This window comes from Capricornis sumatraensis, chromosome 2 (genome assembly GCF_032405125.1).
Source record: "Capricornis sumatraensis isolate serow.1 chromosome 2, serow.2, whole genome shotgun sequence".
Lineage (NCBI taxonomy): Eukaryota > Metazoa > Chordata > Mammalia > Artiodactyla > Bovidae > Capricornis > Capricornis sumatraensis.
The window spans coordinates 93,865,263-93,888,308 of NC_091070.1; the positions used below are offsets into that span (position 1 = coordinate 93,865,263).

At 36.4% G+C, this 23,046-nt stretch overlaps 1 protein-coding gene across 2 annotated transcripts in view; it reads left to right on the top strand.

Annotated features, from left to right (window-relative positions):
* CERT1 (ceramide transporter 1) overlaps positions 1-23,046 on the top strand; it is a 130,877-nt gene that overhangs the window by 64,307 nt on the left and 43,524 nt on the right. For both annotated transcript variants that reach the window (XM_068966615.1, XM_068966616.1), the window contains exons 4-8: positions 2,126-2,233; positions 2,605-2,743; positions 9,847-9,930; positions 14,181-14,338; positions 18,637-18,729. In XM_068966615.1, coding sequence (XP_068822716.1) covers positions 2,126-2,233; positions 2,605-2,743; positions 9,847-9,930; positions 14,181-14,338; positions 18,637-18,729 — 582 coding nt within the window. The remainder of the gene's footprint in view (positions 1-2,125; positions 2,234-2,604; positions 2,744-9,846; positions 9,931-14,180; positions 14,339-18,636; positions 18,730-23,046) is intronic.

A 23,046-nucleotide genomic window follows, 5' to 3' on the forward strand; every position in this document is an offset into this window, starting at 1 on the left:
CCGAGGAGTCAAAATCATTAGAATAGGACTGATTAAAAGTTTCATTTGTTGAGCCAATACTTGCTGCCAAATTTTCATATCCTTTATTTTTAGATATAGTTGGTATATAGAAAAACAAGTAGTAGACCTGGTATTAGCAACATTAGATCTTTGAGTTAAGTACCTTCTTTGTTATAACCCACTGCACCTTTGTTCTAGAGAGATGTAACTTTAGTGCTTTAAGGAGATGCAGATTAAAGAAAAACACTTCAGGGGAAACGAGATCAACATTCATTAAGGAGGAGAGCCAAAAAAGTGTTAGCAAGCCTCCTGGCCAGAAGATAATATAAGTCACCTGAGACCTTTTGTAGACAAAAAAGATATACAGAAAGGGTCGGGACTGCTGCCCCTGCGTGACTCTGTATCTTCCATTATGTATATACCCATTATATTCCCATTAGGGTATATAAACACCTTTTAAATAATAAAGTTGGAGGGGGTTTTTGCACAAGCCTGGCCTCCACCGTGTCCTTTCTTTCTCTTTCTCCCTCCCTCTCCTTTTCAGGCTGATCCCTTGGAATGTGGAGGCTCACTGTGTCTACTTGTCCCGGCTTCTAAGATCCGTAAGAGAGAGAGCCCAAAGCGGGGCACTCTCCGATATTCAAATGGGTGCCGGCAGCCTAATGTAGACGGTGCAAGCTCCTTGTCTGGAACTTTATTGGTTTTCCACGTAACCCAAGTTAATCAGCCTCTTCTCTCCACTTAATTTTCCTACTACACTATTTCTTCCTAATCTAATCTTATATTAATAAATAAATAAGTTTTTCTCACGCCAACGCCGTCCCGGCTTCGAATTCCCTGGATCCACCAGGGCTGGACCCCGGCAGGGGCCTGTTTGATTGAAGGTAGTTTTTCCACAGATGGGATCGGGGATGCTTTCAGGATGATTCAACTGTAGCAGTGGGGTGCAGCTGTAAATACAGATGAGGTTTCCCCCACTTACCCGCCACTCACCTCCTGATCTGCAGCCTAGTTCTAACAGGCCGTGATACTGGTACCAGTCTGTGGCCCCATGGGTTGGGGACCCCTAAAGAGTAGTAGTTCTTCAAAATTAGATCACAGTGCTGAGTCTAAAAAAGCCTTCTATCGTGTGATGACAAAACAGGTTGGGAAAATTGGGGATTTTCTTTGTGTCTTGAACTGTTAAGGTCACTCCAAAAATGGAAAAAATATCAACTGTCTTACAGAAGGTCGAAGTCCAGTGGTCCAGGAGTAGTAATGACATATAACTATTAAAATTGAGTACTGGATGCCATAATCATAATAGGTTAAGAATGGTTGAGAATACAGAGTCAGACTACCTGAAATAATAGGAAAGGCTTCATTGAGACAGAGATATTTGAGCTATGTCAGGATAAGTAATTTGTCTATAAAGAAACAGTACTCAAAGTTTCCTTTTTTTCTTTTGGTCCTTGTTCTACCAAAATTTTTTACCATGGTAAAATATGAATGACCGTCTATCATTTTAGCTTTTTAACTGTACAATTCTGTGACATTAAACTTATCTACATTGTTATTCAACCATCATCACGTCTTACCTTATCCAGCTTCATCTTATCCAGCTCTGTACCTAGTAGATGCTAACACCTCATTCTCCCATCTTCCTAGCTCCTGATAACCACGACTCCACTTTCTATCTCTATGAACTTACCTACTATAGCTAGCTTTCCTATTATAAACGGTTAGCCCACTAGCCCAGCATGTAGCTGGTATTCAGTACATTTCTAAATTAATGGCAGTTAGCAATTGAAACACATTGCTTATGCCAGTGGGTTGCCTATATTTCTTGAGTGAACTCTCATTTCTAATTATTGTTCCAGTAACCTTATTTTTTACAATAATCTTATTAGTTTATATGGAAACTTTTGTTTTCTCAAGTATTTTTTTCCAGTTTTATAATTGATCATGTAACATTATATTAGTTTAAAGTTTACAGCATAAAGATTTGATATTTGTATATATTGTGAAATGCTTACTACAATAAGTTTACTTAATATTCATCACCTGACATGGTTAAAAAGTTTTTTCTTGTGATGATTAAGTATTTTTTATTTAATTTTTACACGTAGTTTACTTTCCTTTTTAGACTGAATCTGGATATGGATCTGAATCCAGCTTGCGTCGACATGGCTCAATGGTGTCATTGGTGTCCGGAGCAAGCGGCTATTCTGCGACATCCACCTCCTCGTTCAAGGTTTGTAATTACGAATGCTTTAAGTTAAGGCAGCATAAATTGAGTTTAGTACTAAATGTTGTGAGCAGAACTTATTTAATAGTTTTTTGAAAAAAAATCATAATTTTTCATCACAATGTTAATTTGAAAATATTAAATATTAGCAAGTTGTCAGGCTAATTTCTATCATTTCCTTCAGGCTTATCACTGTCAAACAATTAATCAGTTTCCAGTCTTTCCCTGGAAATACTACATTGAACTTGACAACTCTTCCTACCCCAAGCCCTCAGTAGTAAGATATAGACCTTAAATTAAAAGATGATGAAATCCCATGGGACTAAGTAAATTTTAATGTTGTTAACTTGGATTCCATCCCATTTTCTCTGTTGCAGAAGGGCCACAGTTTACGTGAGAAACTGGCTGAAATGGAAACCTTTAGAGATATACTGTGTAGACAAGTTGATACTCTACAGAAGTTCTTTGATGCCTGTGCTGATGCTGTCTCCAAGGATGAATTTCAAAGGGATAAAGGTTAATTAGGCTATTACCACTATTTTTACTTGGAGAATGAATGGATTTAAAGCCTCTTGATCTTAAAGGGTAATGTCTTTAAGTGATGAAGGTAATTATAGTCACTTGTGCTACACATCGCTAATGTCACAGATTTCAGTGTCCACGTAACTTGTGTACTTTAATAGCACCTTAATTAATCTGATCACCCATACCAGATATCATTGAAGATTTTAAAATGATTTTTGAACTCTCTATCTTATTAAAAAATGTAATATCATCTTGATAATATGGAGCATTTCACATGATTATGTCTAATAAATTGTACCCTATGACAAGTCATAAGAGACAAGCATATGTGTGTGTTAAATCCTCCACATCGGGAACCAGTCAGTCTTTTTTCTCCTCCCTCTTCCTCTTCTTCCTCTCCCTCTTTCCTCTCTTTCTCTTCCTCTGTCTTCCTTCCTTTCCTCTACCCTTTTTCCCATAGAGGAAGTCTGGGTAATGGAATAGAATAATCATGGAATGACATGTACATATATAAGTAATTTCTAGGGTGGTTTTTTCCTTTAAGAGTTATGAGAGAGAGCGATGATATTTAGTTAACCTGTAATATGAATTCTAAAGACACTTTTGATTTGTTACTGCTGAATATTACTGGTGGAGTATCTGTTCTTCAGTTTTTCTGTTAATCTGCTATATAGGCAAAAATGAATTACTCATAACAGTATTACTAAATAGTGCTAAGTTCATTCCCAGTATGACTAGGTTGCCTGACATGGTTTGTTTTTTTGTACTATTAAATGTGTTACGTGGGTTTATATTCTTTCTGTTCACTTGCCTCCAAGATGGCCGAGTAGAAGAACATGAGCTCATCCCTTCTTACATATTCTTTTCCTATTCTCTGTTCTTTTTTCCCTTTCTCTACCTTCTTTTGGATTGAATATTTTTTATAGTTCTATTTTTTTATCTCCTTTGTTGACTTTTTGTTAAATTTGTTATGACAGTGGCTACTTCAGGGTTTGTAGTATACACATTTAAGTTATTACAGTCTACCTTCGAGTAATATACCACTTTTTTTAATTGTGTAAAAACCTAGAATAATGTATTTCCATCTCTCCCCACTACTAAGGCAAAGCTGCTCAGCATTCTCTAGCCAGTTCCCTATGTATTGTCCCAGGTCTGTGTTGTAGGGACAGACACTTTCCCTGCTCCACACAGACTTTGGGTCCTTTTCCCTGGAATCCTTTCAGATGGTTCTTTCTATGACCTCTGTAGTTTCTCAGCTTATATGTGCTATCAATACTCTACACAAGACTCTCAGTGGGATCTTCTGCCCCTCTCCAGAGTTCTGTCTCTGTACAGTACAGCTCTCTTCTCCCAAGTACTCAGCCTTCTGAACTCTAGTGATCTTTGTCTATCTGGATTTTCAGCTCCATTTTCTCACCTCAGAGAGTACCAGGCTTCTCCTGAGTTCCTCCTTACTCCGCAGCTTGGAAACCCTCACCACGATAGACTGGACCAGTCACAGGGCTCACATCATTTGTTCCCCAACCCTTAGGGATCACTGTCCTTTGTTGCCTGATAGCCAGTGTCTTGAATACCATTGTTTCATATATTTTGTCTAATTTTTTAATTTCATGCTAGAGGGTAAATTCTCTCCTTGTTGTTCTATCTTTGTCTAAAGCAGAAGCCCGTATTCCTCTTACAATACTTAATTTTATCTAAAGTAGACTTGAAATTCTTTATATTTGATAAGCTTTAAGTTTTTGGCTCTTTAATATTTAACATTTATTTCTCTAAAAAATAAAGACAGTTGAACGTTTATTTCTCATTAATTAAAAAAAAAGTATACTTATTTTTCTGTCAAATTAGATCTTACATATCAGCTTTCATTTGCTTGCAGACAGCAAGCAAACTGTCCTTTAAACTAAAACAAGGTAGATACAGATTTGAATTCTTCTTAAGTTTTAAATGGTCCATGTCTCCATGTCAATAATACATAGCATTTTAAGGATGAAAGTGATGGTGGAAGGAGCGGAAATTGGTGTGCATTCACAACCAAGTTGTGTAGAAGATTTGAAAAATATCTTTAAACACTATTCGTGTTTGACTATATAGCAACAGTGATGTGTGTGTGCTCTGTCATGTCTGACTCTTGGTGATTCCATGGACTGTGGCTGCCAGGCTCCTCTGTCCATGGGATTTCCTAGGCAGGACTGTTGGAGTGGGTTGCCATTTCCTTCTCCAGGGGATCTTCCTGACCCAGGGATCAAACCCACATCTCTTGTATCTCCTGCATTGCCGGTGAATTCTGTACCACTAGCGCCACACAAAGGCAGTGGCACCCCACTCCAGTACTCTTGCCTGGAGAATCCCATGGACGGAGGAGCCTGGTGGGCTGCAGTCCATGGGGTCACCAAGAGTCAGACACAGCTGAGCGACTTCACTTTCCCTTTTCACTTGCCTGCATTGGAGAAGGAAATGGCAACCCACTCCAGTATTCTTGCCTGGAGAATCCCAGGGATGGAGGAGCCTGGTGGGCTGCTGTCTATGGGGTCGCACAGAGTCGGCCACGACTGAAACGACTTAGCAGCGCCACCTGGAAAGCGCAACAGTGACAGACTAATATATTAGTTTGCTAAGGCTGTTGTCATCGAAGTACTCCATCACCTGGGCTTAAACAGCAGAAATTTATTTCTCCGCAGTCTGGAAGCTAAAAATGTGAGATCACGGTTTGGGCAAGTTTGATTTCTTCTGAAACCATGAGGGTCATGAGGGAAGGATCTGTTCTAGACTTCTTTCCTTGCCTTGTGGATGAGCATCTGCTCCACATGTCTTCACGTTATCTTCCTTCGTAATTGTCCATGTCCAAACTTCCTTTTCCTACAAGGGCACTGGTCATCTTGACATATTGACTGGGCCCATCGTCATGACCTCATTTTAACTTGATTACCTCTGTGAAGACCGTGTCTCCAAATACAGTCATAGTTTGGAGTATAGGAAGGTTAGGACGTCAATATATGAATTTAGTTGTGGCACAGTTCAGCCATAACAAGTAATTTCCCTATAAATGGCTATTTTGCAAAATTTTATTTTTAAGAGTACGTGCTGGGTAAAGCTGAAATAACATGGAATAAGAACACTAAGCGCCATAGTTTCTTGCCTCAACTACACATCAGAATTGCCAACCTGAGGATCTCTGTAGGTGTAGCAATACTTTCACAAAATTACCAAGACTAAGCTATCTGTGACTTTAAGTAATTTTTAGAATCACACACTTCTTTCATTGTGTGTCACTGAAATGATAATAGCAAGCTCTCATTTTAAGTGTTCAGTGTTTTTATTTAAAACATTTTATTACAATTGCTAGTAAGACTGAATGCCCGCCGCCCCCCCTTAGCCCACCCCCCACCCTCCACTCCAACCCCCGGCCACACACACACACTCTTCAGTAAGATTTAATTAACCATTTAGGTCCAGATAGATGGCTCTGGAGAAGGCAGTGGCAACCCACTCCAGTACTCTTGCGTGGAAAATCCCATGGGCAGAGGAGCCTGGTAGGCTGCAGTCCATGGGATCGCGAAGAGTTGGAGATGACTGAGCAACTTCACTTTCACTTTTCACTTTCATGCATTGGAGAAGGAAATATCCAGTGTTCTTGACTTGAGAACCCCATAAAAGAGGAGTTTGGTGGGCTACAGTCCATAGGGTTGCAGAGTCAGACAGGACTGAAGCAACTTAAGGCACACACAAAAACAAGACATATATTCATATTGAAAATAAAGGTTCTGATCTTATTTTTCTATTCATTATCAGTTTGATGACTTGAAATAAATTACTTATCAATTTCTGCACATCTCTTTGCTCTGTAACATGGATGTTGTTACACAAGCACATGATTGTGAGATTTAAATTAGAATATGTATGTTAGCACTGTGCTTAGTAGCAAAAAATCAATAATAGCTGCTGTTATTAATATGGTTAATTTGGATAATTGCAGGGATAATGAAAGCAGGAATGTATAAGATCCAAAGATGGAATTTAGCATAATAGATAATGAGTTGGTGAGAGAGAGACTGGTCTGATAGGGATGGGAGATTTGTATTAGGACAGTGTTTCAAACCATGTCATCCCTTAAAGGTGCTTCAGTATGGACAAGGAGTCCTTGGTTGGGAAGGGAAGGGGGAAGGCCACTTTTTTACCCAGAGGAGCTTTTGTTTTCATCACTTTTATATGTTGATTATTTGCTTAAAAAAAAAAAAAGATTGAAAATTTCTGCTTGATAGTACTAGGCTACTCAGTGGTTAGGGAGATGAAAGCAAATCTTTAGTAACCCAAGGTAGATGCTGAAGAGATGAAAGAAGTGCAAAAATTTCGGTATTGAAGACCAGTTAATCATAGTAGTATTGAGCCAAGGTCAGGATCTTGTCTGAGGACAACTAATGACTTAAAGTTAGAGCAGCTTTGTGGTGGTTAATTTCTTAAAGACAAAGTGAAGTTGCTCAGTCGTGTCCGACTCTTTGCGACCCCATGGACTGTAGCCTACCAGGCTTCTCTGTCCATGGGATTTTCCAAGCAAGAGTACTGAAGTGGCTTGCCATTTCCTTCTCCAGGGGATCTTCCCGACCCAGGAATTGAAACCAGGTCTGCATTGCAGGCAAACGCTTTAACCTCTGAGCCACCAGAGAACCCCGTTTCATAGAATTGACCTTATTTGCAAATTATTGATGAGAAGAATCTGGAAATTTGATTAGTCTTAAAACTAAAGTATTTGCAGAAGCTACAATATGGATATTGAAGTCTGGAGGAATAATGACGGGCATGGAAAAGAAAAATGTCAGTTGGATATTAATAGCAGTTAGCTGCTGATAAAATAGTAGGTGTTAGTGTTAATAGATAATGGCAGCTTGTAGTTTGAAAATTATCATAAATAAGTACAAATTTTTCAGGTAATAAAAAAATGAAATAGCCCACTGATTAGAAAATGGTAATACTGAATAAAGCTGTTTTCCATTTAGTTAGGGAGGGAATAAGAAATAGGAATAGGCTTTGCTTCCATTAGAGAGAGAGTTAAAATAGATGAAATATTCCTTGTAGACCCAAATTGCTCCTGACGTAAGGAGATAGACAAGAAGTAGGACATTAGTTTAATGTGAAGATGTCTCTTGTAGAAAGGGAGTTCAGCAAAAGATAATATTAAGTTGGTACAAACGTAATTGTGATTTCAGACCATGAATTTTAAATCATTGTTCAGTTGCCAGGTCGTGTCCGACTCTTTGCAGCCCCATGGACTGTAGCATGACTAGACTCAAACACATCTTTATTAATCAAAATAAGAATCATTACAATTAACACATTTTTGCCAATGAGAAATAAATTTGTTTATTCCTGCAGCATAAAAATCCATGCTTCAGGATTCAGTGAACTCTTGGAAAGCATTTTCTGTGTCTTGTTAGTTGTGGAAGTATTTTCCCTGCAAAAAGTTGTCTAGATGCTTGAAGAAGTGATAGTCAGTTGGTGAGAGCTCAGGTAAATATGGTGGTTGAGGCACAACTTTGTAGCTCAATTTGTTCAACTTTGGAAGTGTGGGCTGTGCAAGGTACAGTCGGGCATTGTCGTGGAGAAGAATTGGGCCCTTTCTGTTGACCAGTGCCAGCTGCCAGCATTGCCATTTTCAGTGCCAGGATTCGGAAAGCTGTAGTGGATCAGACCAGCTACAGACCACCAAGCAGTGACCATGGCCTTCTCTTGGTGTATGTTTGGCTTTGGGAAGTGCTTTGGAGCTGCTTCTTGGTCCAGCACTGAGCTGGTCATCATCGCTTGTCCTATACGATGCACTGTTCATCACATGTCACAGTCTGATCAAGAAATAGTTTGTTGCTGCTGCCTAGATTGAGAAGACAACACTAAAATGATGATTTTTTTTTAAATTTCCAGTCAGCTCATGAGGCACCACTTATCAAGCTTTTTCACCTTTCTAATTTGCTTCAAACCCTGAATGACCATAGAATGGTTGATGCTGATTCTTCAGCAGCTTCTCCTGTAGTTGTAAGAGGATCATTTTCGATGATGGCTGTCACTTGTCGTTGTCAGCTTCGATGGCTGGCCACTAGGCTACTCATCCTCAAGGCTCTTGTTTCCTTGGCAAAACTTCTTGAACCCCCATTACACTGTACGTTTGTTAGCAGTTCCTGGGCCAGATTCATTGTTGATGTTGTGAGTTGTCTCCACTGCTTTACGAACCATTTTGAACTCAAATGACAAAATTGCTCAAATTTGCTTTTTGTCTAGTATCATTTCCATAGTTTAAAATAAATATAAAGTAAACAAGTAATAAATCATTAGCAAAAAAAAGCAAGAAATGTGCATTAAAATGATATATAACCTAACCACATTTATTTAGAATGTATTCTAATATAAAATGCAAATTTCAATAATGCAAAAGCTGTGGTTACTTTTGCTCCAACCTAATAAATTGAAGAAGCCATTCAAAAATACAGAGTAAGGTTGGTGGCTGAGGTTTAGAAATTGATGTTAAGAAGCAGAATACATAGTGCAGAGGATTCGTATGTTAGGCAGTGTAAAAAGAGAGTATTGTACAGAAGAAAGAGGTATGTTGAAGAACACAGGGAATTCTGTATTTCCTGGAATTGGGTAAGTTAAAAGGAATATCCAGGCACAGACATACTGGGATGAATTAAAATCAGTATCAGAACTGTAAGTCATTATATTTTCCCTGCGTATCCTGGAGGCAAGATAAAGTATCTTCTTTACATATTGATACCTTTACCATCCTCTTCAGTCTTTGTAGGTCTCTGGCAGAATTAGAAAATCTCCCTAAGGTAAGGAGAAAGAGATAGGAAGACTTAAAGGACAGAATAATTTATATCTCAGTACTATCTCTTACAAAAATGAGAGTGGATATGGTTTTTATAGTACTGTACTTAAAGACATTTCACAGCATGCTTATTGGACATCCGTTGATGAGCGCTGAAAATACAAAGATGAATAAGATCGTGTAGTCATGGTATCCAGAGGATATTTAATCAGTTGGACATAAGAATAAACTGGTTAATTTCTGTGTGCTTTCATCCTGATGTTCTTAAATATATTTTATTTAGTGGTAGAAGATGATGAAGATGACTTTCCTACGACACGTTCTGATGGAGACTTCTTGCATAATACCAATGGCAATAAAGAAAAGGGTAAGTAGTAAAGTTTTCCCCCTCAAGGTATTTGGGAAAAATATACTTTCTAAAGTATCATAGTAACTAACTATTTAACAGGAATAATTATTTAATGGAGTAGTTGGAAAAAGTCTTTTTTAAGTTGGGACATGAAAGTTTCTTCTAGGAAAAGACGTGGAGGTAAAATACAGTCTGATGTTAAATAATGCGACAGCTTATCTGACAAATATTTCCTTCTAAGTTTTAGACATTGGCCAGTTATTTCAGTAGTGTTTGGTAGAATCAGTGTCTAGCACTGAAAAAGTAATTCTCTTTCCACTTGATAAACTGGTGTTGCAATGTATTTAATCAGTGTTACTAAAGGAAAATTATTGAAATAGCTGCTTTCATAGCACAGTTGTTCATAAACTCAGGAACAAGGTGGTTTATTTCATATGTCAGTTGATAACAAGTTACTTTCTGGATGGAACTCCTAGTTGTTCGTTAGAAATCTGTGTTTTTAACAACACAGATGAACATGGAGGGCATTATGCTAAGAAATAAACTGAAGACAAATAACACATGGTATCCCATATATGTGGTATCTGTTGGGAGAAGTTAGGTTGTAACAGAAACCTCTGACTCATAGTCAATGTTTTCTTTTAATATATTCTAAGAAAAAGCTGACATGGATTTTTAAAACTTTTTTTAAGTTGCAAATAAGCCTTTGTGAGAAAAATAAGTTAATCTAATGATGCTTATTTTTGCTGAAGTTATCAAAGAATATGAAGTAAAATCTGTGGCCATGGCATATTTTCAAATTGTTTTTCAGTTGCTAAGTCTTGTCTGACTCTTTGCGACCCCATATATTGCAACATGTCAGGCTTCCTTGTCCTTCATTATCTTCTGGAGTTTGCTCAGATTCACGTCCACTGAGTCAGGGATCCTATCTAACCATTTCGTCCTCTTGCCCTCATCTCCTTTTGCCTTCAATCTTTCCCAGCATCAGCTCTTTTCCAGTGAGTCAGCTCTTTGCATCAGGTGGACAAAGTATTGGAGCTTCAGGTTCAGTATCAGTCCTTCCAGTGAATATTCTAGGATTGACTAGTTTGATCTCCTTTCAGTCCAAAGGACTCTAAAGAGTCTTCTCTAGCACCATAGTTCGAAAACATCAATTCTGTGCTCAGCCTTCTTTATGGTCTAACTTGCACATCCATACATGGTGACTATTGGAAAAACCATAGCTTTGACTATATGGACCTTTGTCAGTAAAATAACGTCTCTGCTTTTTAATATGCTGTCTAGGTTTGTCTTTGCTTTTCTTCCAAGAGGCAGGTGTCTTTTAATTTCGTGGCTGCAGTTACCATCTGCAGTGATTTTGGAGCCCAAGAAAATAAAGTCTGTCACTGTCTTCATTGTTTCCCCATCTATTTGCCATGAAGTGATGGGACAAAGATGCCATGATCTTTGTTTTCTGAATGTTGAGTTTTAAGCCAGCTTTTTCACTCTCCTCCTTCACTTTCATCAAAAGGCTCTGTAGTTCCTCTTCGCTTTCTGCCATAAGGGTGGTGTCATCTGGAATCTGAGGTTATTGATATTCCTCCCGGCAGTCTTGATTCCAGCTTGTGCTTCATCCAACCTGGCATTTTGCATGATGTACTCTGCATGTAAGTTAAATAAGCAGGGTGACAATATACAGCCTTAATGTACTCTTTACCCAATTTGAAACCAGTCCATTGTTCCATGTCCAGTCCTAAGTGTTGCTTCTGGACCTGCATAAAGATTTCTCAGGAGACAGGTAAGGTGGTCTGGTATTCCTATCTCTTGAAGAATTTTCTATACTTTGTTGTGATCCATACAGTCAGAGGCTTTAGAATAGTCAATGAAGCAAAAGTAAATGTTCTTCTGGAATTCAAGGAAAGATATATAGAACAGTGGAATAGAATTGAGAGTCCAGAAGTAAACCTTATTTCATATAAAATAAATATGATCTTTTATAAGAGTGAATACAAGAAAAAGAAAATAGGTTTTTAAACAGCTATATTGAGATATAATTAACATACCATACACTGTATATATATTTAAAGTGTACAGTTTGGTCAGTTTTAGTATTATAATGCTATCGCCTCTGTCAAGACTGTCCTTCAAAAATTCCCTGCCTCCATCCCTTTTGTCTTCCCTTTTTCTCTACTTCTCAACCAACCACAACCCTTCTTTTTCTGTAGATTAGTCTGCATTTTCTAGAATCTAATGAATTCGATTTTTCTTGCCTGATCTCTTTCTTAGTTTGAAATTTCTCGTTGTTATACATATCATTATTCAGTGTCTTTTCATGGCTGAGTGGTATTCCCTTGTGCAGGTAACATGACGGGTTTCTTCAGTTCATTTGTCTATTGGTGGAAGTTTGGATTGTTTACAGTTTGGAGCTATTATAAATAATGTTCCTGTGAACATTCAAACAGTTTTTTTTATGGATATATATTTTATTTCTTTGGAGAGATGGAATGGTTGATTGAATCATATGGTAGGTATATATTTAACTTTTTAAAAACCTTCCAAACTACTTTTCACCAGTCATATTTGAGAGCTCAAGTTCCTCCATATCCCCACTGACTCTTGAAGTGGTCAGTCTTTTAAAATTTTAGTCTTCTAATAGGTGTATAGTGGTATCTCACTGTAGTTTTAATTTGCATTTTCCTAGTAATTATAAGTGTTGAGCATCTTTTTATCTGCTTATTTGCTGTTCGTATTTCTTCTTTGGTGAAATGTGTATTCAGATCTTTTGTTCAATTTTCAATTAGATTATATTTTCCTATTGAGATTACTGTGTATTGTATTGATATATTAATATACTGAGATATCTATATTAATATTAATATATGAATATGTATATAAATATATGGATAGATAGATAAAGGATATGTCCTTTATCATATGTATTCTGTGCAAAGATTTTTTTTCCAGTCTGTGGCTTGTTTCATTATTCTTTAAAAAAATTTTTTTATGGATATTATATATATTTGAGGTGAGACTTCCCAGGTAGCTCATTGGTAAAGAATCCACCTGCCAAGCAGGAGGTGTGAGTTCAGTCCCTAGGTCAGGAAGATCCCCTGGAAAAGGAAATGGCAACCCACTTCAGTATTCTGGCCTGGGAAATGCCATGGACAGTGGAGCCTGGTGGGCTGCAGTCCTTGGGATCGAAGCAAGTCGGACACAACTGAGCAACTAAACAACAGCAACATATTTAAGGTGTTCAATATAGTGATTTGGTGTATATGATTATGGTGAAATGATTACTGCAGTCAAGTTCATTTGCATATTTTCTCAGTTACCATTATTTTATTATTAACTATAGATTAGCTCTTTAGACTTACTTATCCCACAGCTGAAACTCTCATTCTTTTAACAGTGCCTTCAAGAGTAGAAATTCTTAAGTTGGATGAAGTTTAGTTTGTCAGTTTATTTTTGGATTGTGGCTTTGCTGTCATATCTGCATTATGAGTTTTTAAAGTTGGAAGTATTATTTCATTTTTAAGAGTTCTATTGAAATGGTTTCTTATAACTATAGTGCTGTGGGACTTCCCTGACTGTCCAGTGATTAAGACTCCACGCTTCCATTGCAGGGGGTTATGGGTTCGAATCCTTGTCAGGGAACTAAGGTTGCACATACTGCACATGGTGGCCCAAAAATAAATGAATAAAGCTTAAAGATATTATGCTGTCTGTTTGCATCTTATGAGTTTTTTTTTTTAAGATTGTTCATTTAATTCAAAGACTAACTTTAAATTAAAATTATAATATATGAACATAACCATTTTTATGTATGCATTGGTCCCAGAATTATATTCAGACATTTACTTAAGTTTATTGTGTTACCTTATTCATTTCAGTAGTTTCTCCTCAGATTTTTCTTTTAAATTCAGGGTTTCTCAAAATATAAGATAGTTCTTGCTATAATTAGTTCTCACTCTAGGCTATCTGTTATTATTAAATTATTACTTCTCTTACCACTTATTCACTGGGTACAGCATAGCAAATAGATTTCAGGAAACAGAATTCAGAGACAAGGACTTGAGAGTACATATGTTGTCCCAAGCTTCTTTGCTTGTAGAGATGGATGGAAATTTTTAAGTGTTGGCCAACAGGAAGGCAACTCCATTTTGAAAGTTCTGCTCTAAAAAAAAAAAAAAAAGAAAGAAAGTTCTGCTCTAAAAAATATCGAATTTTAAGTTGTAGTGAGGAATGATTTCTTTGTTATAAAGATTTATAGTGAATAATTTTTTTTCCAGTATTTCCACATGTAACACCAAAAGGAATTAATGGTATAGACTTTAAAGGTGAGGCGATAACTTTTAAAGCAACTACTGCCGGAATCCTTGCTACACTTTCTCATTGTATTGAGCTAATGGTAAAACGTGAGGACAGCTGGCAAAAGAGAATGGACAAGGTAAGATTCTCTTTTTACTTTTTAAAAAATAATCAGATTTTGTTTATATACCAATCAAACATTTAAACCTAACTAACTTCTTAGGGAAAGATTGTTTGGATTGTTAGAAGTAGGTGGTACTAATCCTCTAAAACTTTAGAACATCTTAAATTCATTTTTCTAATGAGATTCACTGGTAATGTATTTGGTTATTGTATGATATGCATTCTTCATTGGATTTTAACATAGAAGTTTTTCTAATGATAATAGTAATGCTTTGAAATAGAAGTATGAACCATTTAACATTTCCTAGCTTTATTGTCTAACTCATGAAAGTATACCTAAGTTATATGAACTACTTGGTGTGTATAAAAAATACCAATTTATAAAGTTAAATATCAACTTGCTGCATTCATGGCCATGTATGTTTGCCAGCATCACTGGTGTCACTCAGGACACATTTTGTTGTTCATTGAACATTTGCTTTATGGTCACCTTTCCTACCTTTGTTTAAACTGCACCACTGATAATAATGTTATAATATGAATCTTTAGTTATAAATGTGAAGTAGAATTTGGCTCAGTGAATTTGTTTGGTAGGAAAACTTTGGTTTATAATTTAACATCATAAGAATGCTAGAACCAAAGCATATCTTAGAGAACTTAGTTCTAGGGTAGTGCCATCATTTCATAGAAGCAGCTGAGGCCCAGAGGCTTGTCTAGAGGTATTAAGTAGCAGAATTAGAAGAATTTTACTCCTCTATATTCCATCTCTGGATATTAGGGCAGGTGTCAGTCAGAATCCTATCACCCATTAGTGAGTCATATTGCTTGCAGTATTTGGAGGTCTTAGCAATTTGAGCAAAACACTAAGGAAAGCAGTGTCATCACTGATGTAATAGCAGAATGGCTGTAGATTTAATAGCACTTGATGTTTAAAAAAGGTTCCCATGTTCTCAGGTGCAGGTGAAAGTAAGCCAGGTTGATTGACTATATGTTTTCTTTTAAAACCAAGCAGTAAAAAAATCCATTTAAGGTACATACGGATACTTCATTATTATTCTGGAGTCAAACTGTTACACCATCAATGATTTCAGTTGTGGATCATAGTGAATTTTTACAGGAGTCACACACAAAAAAAGTATGAGGAAACAGGACAACCCCTTAAATTCACTAGACTACTGGTTCAAGAGAATCTTTCAACTTGTCCGGATTAGCTTATTCAAAACTTTTTTGGTAACTTTCTTTTAAGTACATGCCACCACCCCTCCCTCCCTGCCATCTACTAATCCTTCCCTAGAGGGTCACTGTCTCCAGTCATGTGCTCTAACGACACTGCCTAAAAAAATCCATTAAGAATAACACATGGCTTCCCCATCTTTTTGGCAATCAAATTTCTAATTTGAAAAGGGGCATGGATTTGCAGTTGTCTTCAATATTGGTAATCTTACCCATTCTCTTTCTTTACCAAGAGACTGTATCAAATAACCTGTGAAAAAACCACTTTATTTGGTACCATATTTAATCAAATAAGAGCACAAAAGATGGTAGTATTAATTGAAATCTACAAATAATTGTAATTTATAGTGCTCTTACAAGTTTCATTCACCTTTTCCACCATCACGTTTTTTCTTAAGGTCGATATAGGATCCCAGTTACATTTTACAGGAAATATAAATGCATGTGTGCATTTACAGTATATGCACGTATGTTTAGTGTGTGTATGTATATATATGCATACACATGTATGTACATATATACACACACACACTCTGTAAAGATTAGGAAATTCTTGAATAGAGAGAGTTGTTTATCAAGAAACATATCCTTGGCTCAGCTGGTAAAGACTCTGCCTGCATTGTGGGAGACCTGGATTTGATCCCTGGGTTGGGAAGATTCCCTGGAGAAGGGAAAGGCTACCCACTCCAGTATTCTGACCTGGAGAATTCCATAGACTGTATAGTCCATGGAGTCACAAAGAGTTGGACACGACTGAGCTACTTTCACTTCACTTAGGTAGTTGATATAACTGGGAAGAAAAGTACAATAACAATATGGTTTAATTGAAATTGTGTTTATTTCAAGAAGTATTTGTATGCTTGTTGTGTGCTAAAGCATAAGCTAGAAATGAGGAAACGGTAATGAACGGGAAGTCATTCTTGAAGGATCTTAAAATCTAATGAGAGCAATTAAATATGTGATAGTTGATAAAATAATAGCAACTTAATAGCTGTATACCTTTTATGTAGATTTCTAATATATTTTTATCTAGTATATATACATATATAGTAGATATGTATAATATATATGTAAATCTCTATAGTCTCCAATTTTATGTTTAATAGCTCTTATGTAGATTCCTAACATTATATCCATTATTCTTATAGTTAAATAATTTAAAATTAATGTTCTTCAGTGGTGATGATTTTTCTCAATTACCTGTATAAATAATTCCTTCTTTTATAGAAGTATACTTAATTTTAAAAAGAAGTATTCCTTCTTTTATAGAGGTATACTTAATTTTTAAAAGAAGTATTCCTTCTTTTATAGAAGTATGCTTAGTGTTATTGCTGTTCTGTGTGTTTTTGTTTTGTTCACTTTTTAAAATTAAGGTTTAATAGTATACAGTGAAATATACCAATCTTAAATGTACTGCTAGATGAGTTTTATATATATGTATACTCCCCTGTAGCCACCACTCAAATCAAAATGTAGAACTTTTATAACCCCCCAGGTTTTTCATGCCTCTTCCTACTCCATACCATACCACTACCTCAAGAAGTAACCATAGTGTTAGCTCATTAATATATCCTTACAGATAAGTTTTGCCTGTTCTTGGACAGCATGTGAATGGAATCATACAAAATATACTCTTGTGTCTGGCTGCCCCCTCCCCAACACTGACTGTGAAGTTCCTTCATCTTGTAACTTATAATGATAATTTGTTGTTTTTTATTGTTATATAGTATTATTGCTGTATACTGTTCATTGTATGATGCATTTTCATTCTATGACTTTACTGTGTTTTTTCCTTTTTCCTGCTGATGGACATTTTTTTTATTTTGGGCATATACCAAGCAGTAGAATTATCAGTTCATGAGGTATATACTTAGCTTTAGGTGTATAGAGGTAGACAGTTTTCCAAAGTAGTTATATCAGTTTATATCCCCACCAGCAAGTAAGTGAGAATTCTAATTGCTTTTCACCCTTGACAGCACTTGGTATTGTCATTGTTTTGTGAGTGATTTTTTATATTTTAATCTTAGCCATTCTGATGGTTCTGTAGTCATCTCTTCACTTCAGTACACAAAAATCAGTTTGTAGGCCTAGTATACTAATTCATTGATTTGCACCAGCTTAATCAGGTAGGGTTTTTAGAACTGGGTAAGCTCTGTGTGAGTTCTCTTTGGACTTTAATCCTTAAATATTTGAGGTAAAGGAATAAAGATGTTAGGTTCTTTATATTAATAATAATTCTGTTAGGCTGTAATATCAGATTTGACCCATTGCAGTCCATTGTTCTAAAAAAGAAAGTTTGAAGTTGTTGCCAAGGCCAGCCTTTTAAAATTTTGTCCTTGGATCTTTTGGCAGATTCTGAGAGCTATAGACCTTATCTATAAAAGCAGAAGGTTAAAGTAGAAATCCAAACTTCTTTTTCAGCTCTAAAATAATTTAATCCAGCAGTTGGAAAGTATAAGAAACATCTCTCAGAATATCTTTTTTTGTAGTGATTGGTTTTACCAATTATTGAGTTATTTTCTTCCTGGCATCCATTACTTGCTTTTTTTCCTCTATAACAAAATAAATTTAGCTCCTACTGGGGGAAACAGACACATGACTATATATTATAGATGATTCTCTGATGCTAATTTATCTCTCTTTTTTTTTGACATGTAGATACTTTGGTAGTTACTTAATCCATTTAAATATATAACCTACCTAGTGTGTATGTGTTAGGTGCTCAGTCGTGTCCAACTCTTTGCGACCCCATGGACTGTAGCCTGCCAGGTTCCTCTGTCTGTGGAATTCTCCAGGCAAGTATACTGGAGTGGGTTGCCATTTCCTTCTCCAAACCTACCTACTAGGTGATCTTAATGGTAGCTTGTATGTGATATATGGCCCAGAAAAAAAGTGTTTTCTTGAGCAGAAGAATACTCATTTTTTTCTTTTTTCTTTCTTTTTTTTTTTTTAGCAGAAGACAAATTCTTACAAGAGTAAGAGTTATTTTGGGGGGCCAAATTATAAAATTTTGGTGAAATGTAAAAAAAAAAAATTCCCATATCACATGATAAATTCTTCATCTGGTTTTATTTTTTAAAGGAAACTGAGAAGAGAAGAAGAGTGGAGGAAGCATACAAAAATGCCATGACAGAACTTAAGAAAAAATCCCACTTTGGAGGACCAGATTATGAGGTATGAAATTATAGTTTTGGCCTTAGAAAAAGACACATGTAGAAAAAACATAATATATATTTATGTCACAAAAGTGATTTTTATATTGTGCTTTTGTAACCTTTAAGTATTTTGAATATTTTATAATATATATGCTAGGCTTACCCTGAAAAGATTTTTTTTCCTACAAAACTTTAAATAAAGAGCCTTAAAAGGCTCATTACTAGGCCTGTATACTTTATAGGACAAGTTTTTGTCTCGCCTCTGAGGGTTATACTTATTGATATTACCTTGTAACTCTTTCTTTTTTTTAATTTTATTATTTGAAATCAATAGATGCATTATTTTTTTTGCTTGCACTGTAAAGCATGTGGGATCTTAGTTTTCCAGCCAGGGATTGAACCTGTGCTCTCTGCATTGGGACTGCAGAGTCTTAACCACTGGACCTCCAAGTTCAGTTCAGTTCAGTCACTCAGTCGTGTCCAACTCCTTGCATCCCCATGAATCGCAGCACGCCAGGCCTCCCTGTCCATCACCAACTCCTGGAGTTCACTCAGACCCACGTCCATCGAATCAGTGAATCAGTGATGCCATCCAGCCATCTCATCCTCGGTTGTCCCCTTCTCCTCCTGCCCCCAATACCTCCCAGCATCAGAGTCTTTTCCAATGAGTCAGCTCTTTGCAAAGTACTGGAGTTTCAGCTTTAGCATCATTCCTTCCAAAGAAATCCCAGGGTTGATCTCCTTCAGAATGGACTGGTTGGATCTCCTTGCAGTCCAAGGGACTCTCAAGAGTCTTCTCCAACACCACAGTTCAAAAGCATCAATTCTTCGGCACTCAGCCTTCTTCACAGTCCAACTCTCATGTCCATATGTGACTACTGGAAAAACCATAGCCTTGACTAGACAGATCTTTGTTGGTGAAGTAACATCTTTGCTTTTTAATATGCTGTCTGGGTTGGTCATAACTTTCCTGCCAAGGAGTAAGCGTGTTTTAATTTCACTATCTGCAGTGATTTTGGAGTGCTCAAAAATAAAGTCTGCCACTGTTTCCACTGTTTCCCCATCTATTTGCTATGAAGTTATTGGGTCAGAAGCCATGATCTTAGTGTTCTGAATGTTGAGCTTTAAGCCAATTTTTTCACTCTCCACTTTCACTTTCATTAAGAGGCTTTTTAGTTCCTCTTCACTTTCTGCCATAAGGGTAGTGCCATCTGCATATCTGAGGTTATTGATATTTCTCCCGAAGTCCCTAATTCTGTTTTTTTGTTTTTGTTTTTTTAAATAAAAGCAACCTACAGAGGAAAACTCAGAGAACTTGACTGGTGAAAGATTTTAGTTTGTCCTGTATACTGTGAGGCCTTATCCATAGCAGAGCATGAATTGTTCTAATTGCCTCACCTTTATGTTTGAAAAATGTCTGAAATCAGCTTCTTTCCCCATTTTGTTATTTGTTAAGCTGTTAGTAGAATCTGCCTCTGCATATACACACACATATAGGATCACAAAGAGTATCATTGGCATGGAAGCAGAAAGTTTGTAGAAAAGACATTAGATTGTATTTAAGAAAGTAGAAGAAAAATTCCTTGCCGTTCTTATTCTAGAAAGGAAAAAAAGACCTGCTGTTGATAATATTTTTTATGTTGGGACTAATTTCCAGCTGTGAAAATCTGTAGTATGAAGACTTGAGTGATAATATTTTTAAATTAATAAGGTGTCATTTCATTCCTTCCAGAATGTATAAAAATTACATAATCAGCTGTTGTCTTGGATTTTAAAGTCTAGATTACTGAAATATTAGCTGTTAAAAGAAAAATTTTAACTTTTATTCTGAAGCTGAGCAAGTTGATTTGCTATTTTAGGTTTGTTTGGGGGGGAACTATGAGCCTTTAAAACTTGCCCTATTTTTTTCATACTGCAAACATGCATTCGCATATCCAGTCACATCAGTTGGTTCACGTATGTGAAGTGATGTACATTGCCGTGTGTACATCCTCTACAAGTGGCTGTGCTTTCGTGTACTCTATAGTAGTATATATTATTTGTGTGAAAAGGATTATAAACTTATTTCAGTGCAGTACCATATAGCCCATTGTGTTAGTTTGGTACCTGAGCTAACTGTGTTGGACTTTCGAACAAATTGAACTTATGAATGCACTCTCCAAATGGAACTTGTTTGTACGACTGTATGATTTCATGTTTGTCTCCCCTTTTGTTATTTCAGAGGAGAGAAAAGGAGGGTCCTTGTGGTAGGTTTGTATGTTCATTAGTTTAAAGAAATTGCTTTATTGATGTGACTTAAGCTTTCTTTTAAAAACGTGTATTGTTTATTTGCATTTCTTCGTTAGTGGCTCTTAGACACATCCCTTGACATTTTTATTGTTAGAATTTGGGTGTTTTTCCTCTCTTGATTTAGAAGATTGACAGGATTGACTTCATTTCTCAATTTTCTTCGTTTTCATAGTTAAAAATCTTATTAGTTTTGCCATGTAAAATTTTATACTTTTTTGTATTTAACTCACAGTCTTGATACAGTTATCTTTATGTTTTTTTCATGTTTTAAAAAGTGTTCTTTTTTTGGCCTAAAGATGTAAACTGAGGCAGTCTCAAATTACCAGAAATTGAGTTTATTTGGGAATAGCAGAGATTGTAATTTGGGAAATGCATGCCAAATAACATGTTACAGGCAGTTTTGTAGAGGCTGTGGGGCAAGCTGTATTTTATGGGCAAGGAGTGCAGACAAGGGAAGTCCAGCCAGAGTCCAAGCAAGTAAGTTCATTAGCTTGAAGATGGGGAAAGATACTTGGCAGATGGTCATTGGTTTGGAGATAAGGCTCTGTCTTCTGTTGATCTGGCATTTACGGGAAATCATTCTCTTGGTTAAGTTCCATTCTTTAGGTACAGACATGTGATTCCCATTTCACATCCTCAGATTCCATTTTAGATTGAAATCCTTTCACACTGTACTTCAAATAATTATCTATATTTTCTGTTCTTTTTTTCAATGATCTCTTCTAAATAGATTAACACATCTGATTTTTTTAAAATTATGATGTAATGGAGGAATCTGTAATTTTATATTCCAGTTGGAATTGTTGACTAAACCATCTTTTTCCCACCTAGTTGAAATGCACCTCCCTCTTTCTCTTTTAATAGTTAAGGGGACTTCAGTTTTTTCTCATCAATTCTCTATTGATGAAAAATTAAGAAAGAAATGGAAATTTTTATTGGAGCCTAAGGATTATATCCTAGGAACAGCATCTCAGAAAGTTCTGAGATGCTGTTCCATCCATTAGAAGTGTTTTTGAGACAAAAGGCTCTACATCAAATTAGATGATGTAATAATGACAGTTTACACAGCTCTCTTCTGCTGGTAGGTAACATGACTCACTCCAAGATCAAGAAGGAAGGTTATCTTTTAAGGAGTTGATGCTAGGAGAACGTTGTGTTTTAGGATTGGGCAGGTGTTTTTGTCAATGGGGAAAATTTGGTCATGATGTAAGATGCAGATAATACAGTATACAGTAGCAGGGAAAGGGGAGGCCAAAGGGCAGAGAAAAAGTTTTTTTAAAAAACATTTAAATTTTTCTTGTCTTGCCATAAAATATTAATTTTATTTCACAATTTCCCTCTTGATCTTTAACCTTTTGATAGAAAGCATCAGGCAATCAAATATTTGGTCCCTTGATGCCAGGGTTGTTGCTCACCTGCCCTTGATCAGTCCATCATGTCTGTCAGTGCTGGGTCCCCATAGCTCAGTTCTCTTTTGGCGGGGGGAATTATACTAGCAGAATGTTCAGCAGGTACTGAGAGCTGATTCCAGGTTGTCCAATACTATTTAACCCAGCTTTCCTCACATGTGCAGTATGTATGCCCATGATTTTATAGAGCACTACATAGATGTGATCTACAAATTCAAGTTGTTTAGACATCATTGTTTTACTATTAGCAGGTGACACACAGTATGGAAGGCAAGAAACTATCACTTTGTAACTCCACAAACTGTAATTTAAATTGTCAGGAGGACCAACAACATCATTAATAGAGATTTAAGCCAAGATCCTCCGAAACTGAACTGTTTTTCCTAGTGTTTCCCCTGAACTGGGAAGAAGATTGTTCAAAGTGGTAATTTAGCTCTTCATGTGTCATAAAATGAGTTACCACATATTGTGGCCAAATGGTCATACCATTGGATACCTGATAGAAACCAGTGTACTCACATTACAGATTAACAGAAGCTACCCATAAGGGATCTTAAGCCCAAGGCAAATGAATTATGTGTTTTCCTAACCAACCTGGGAAAAACCAAGGTCATGAATTTGTTCTGTAAATCCACTGG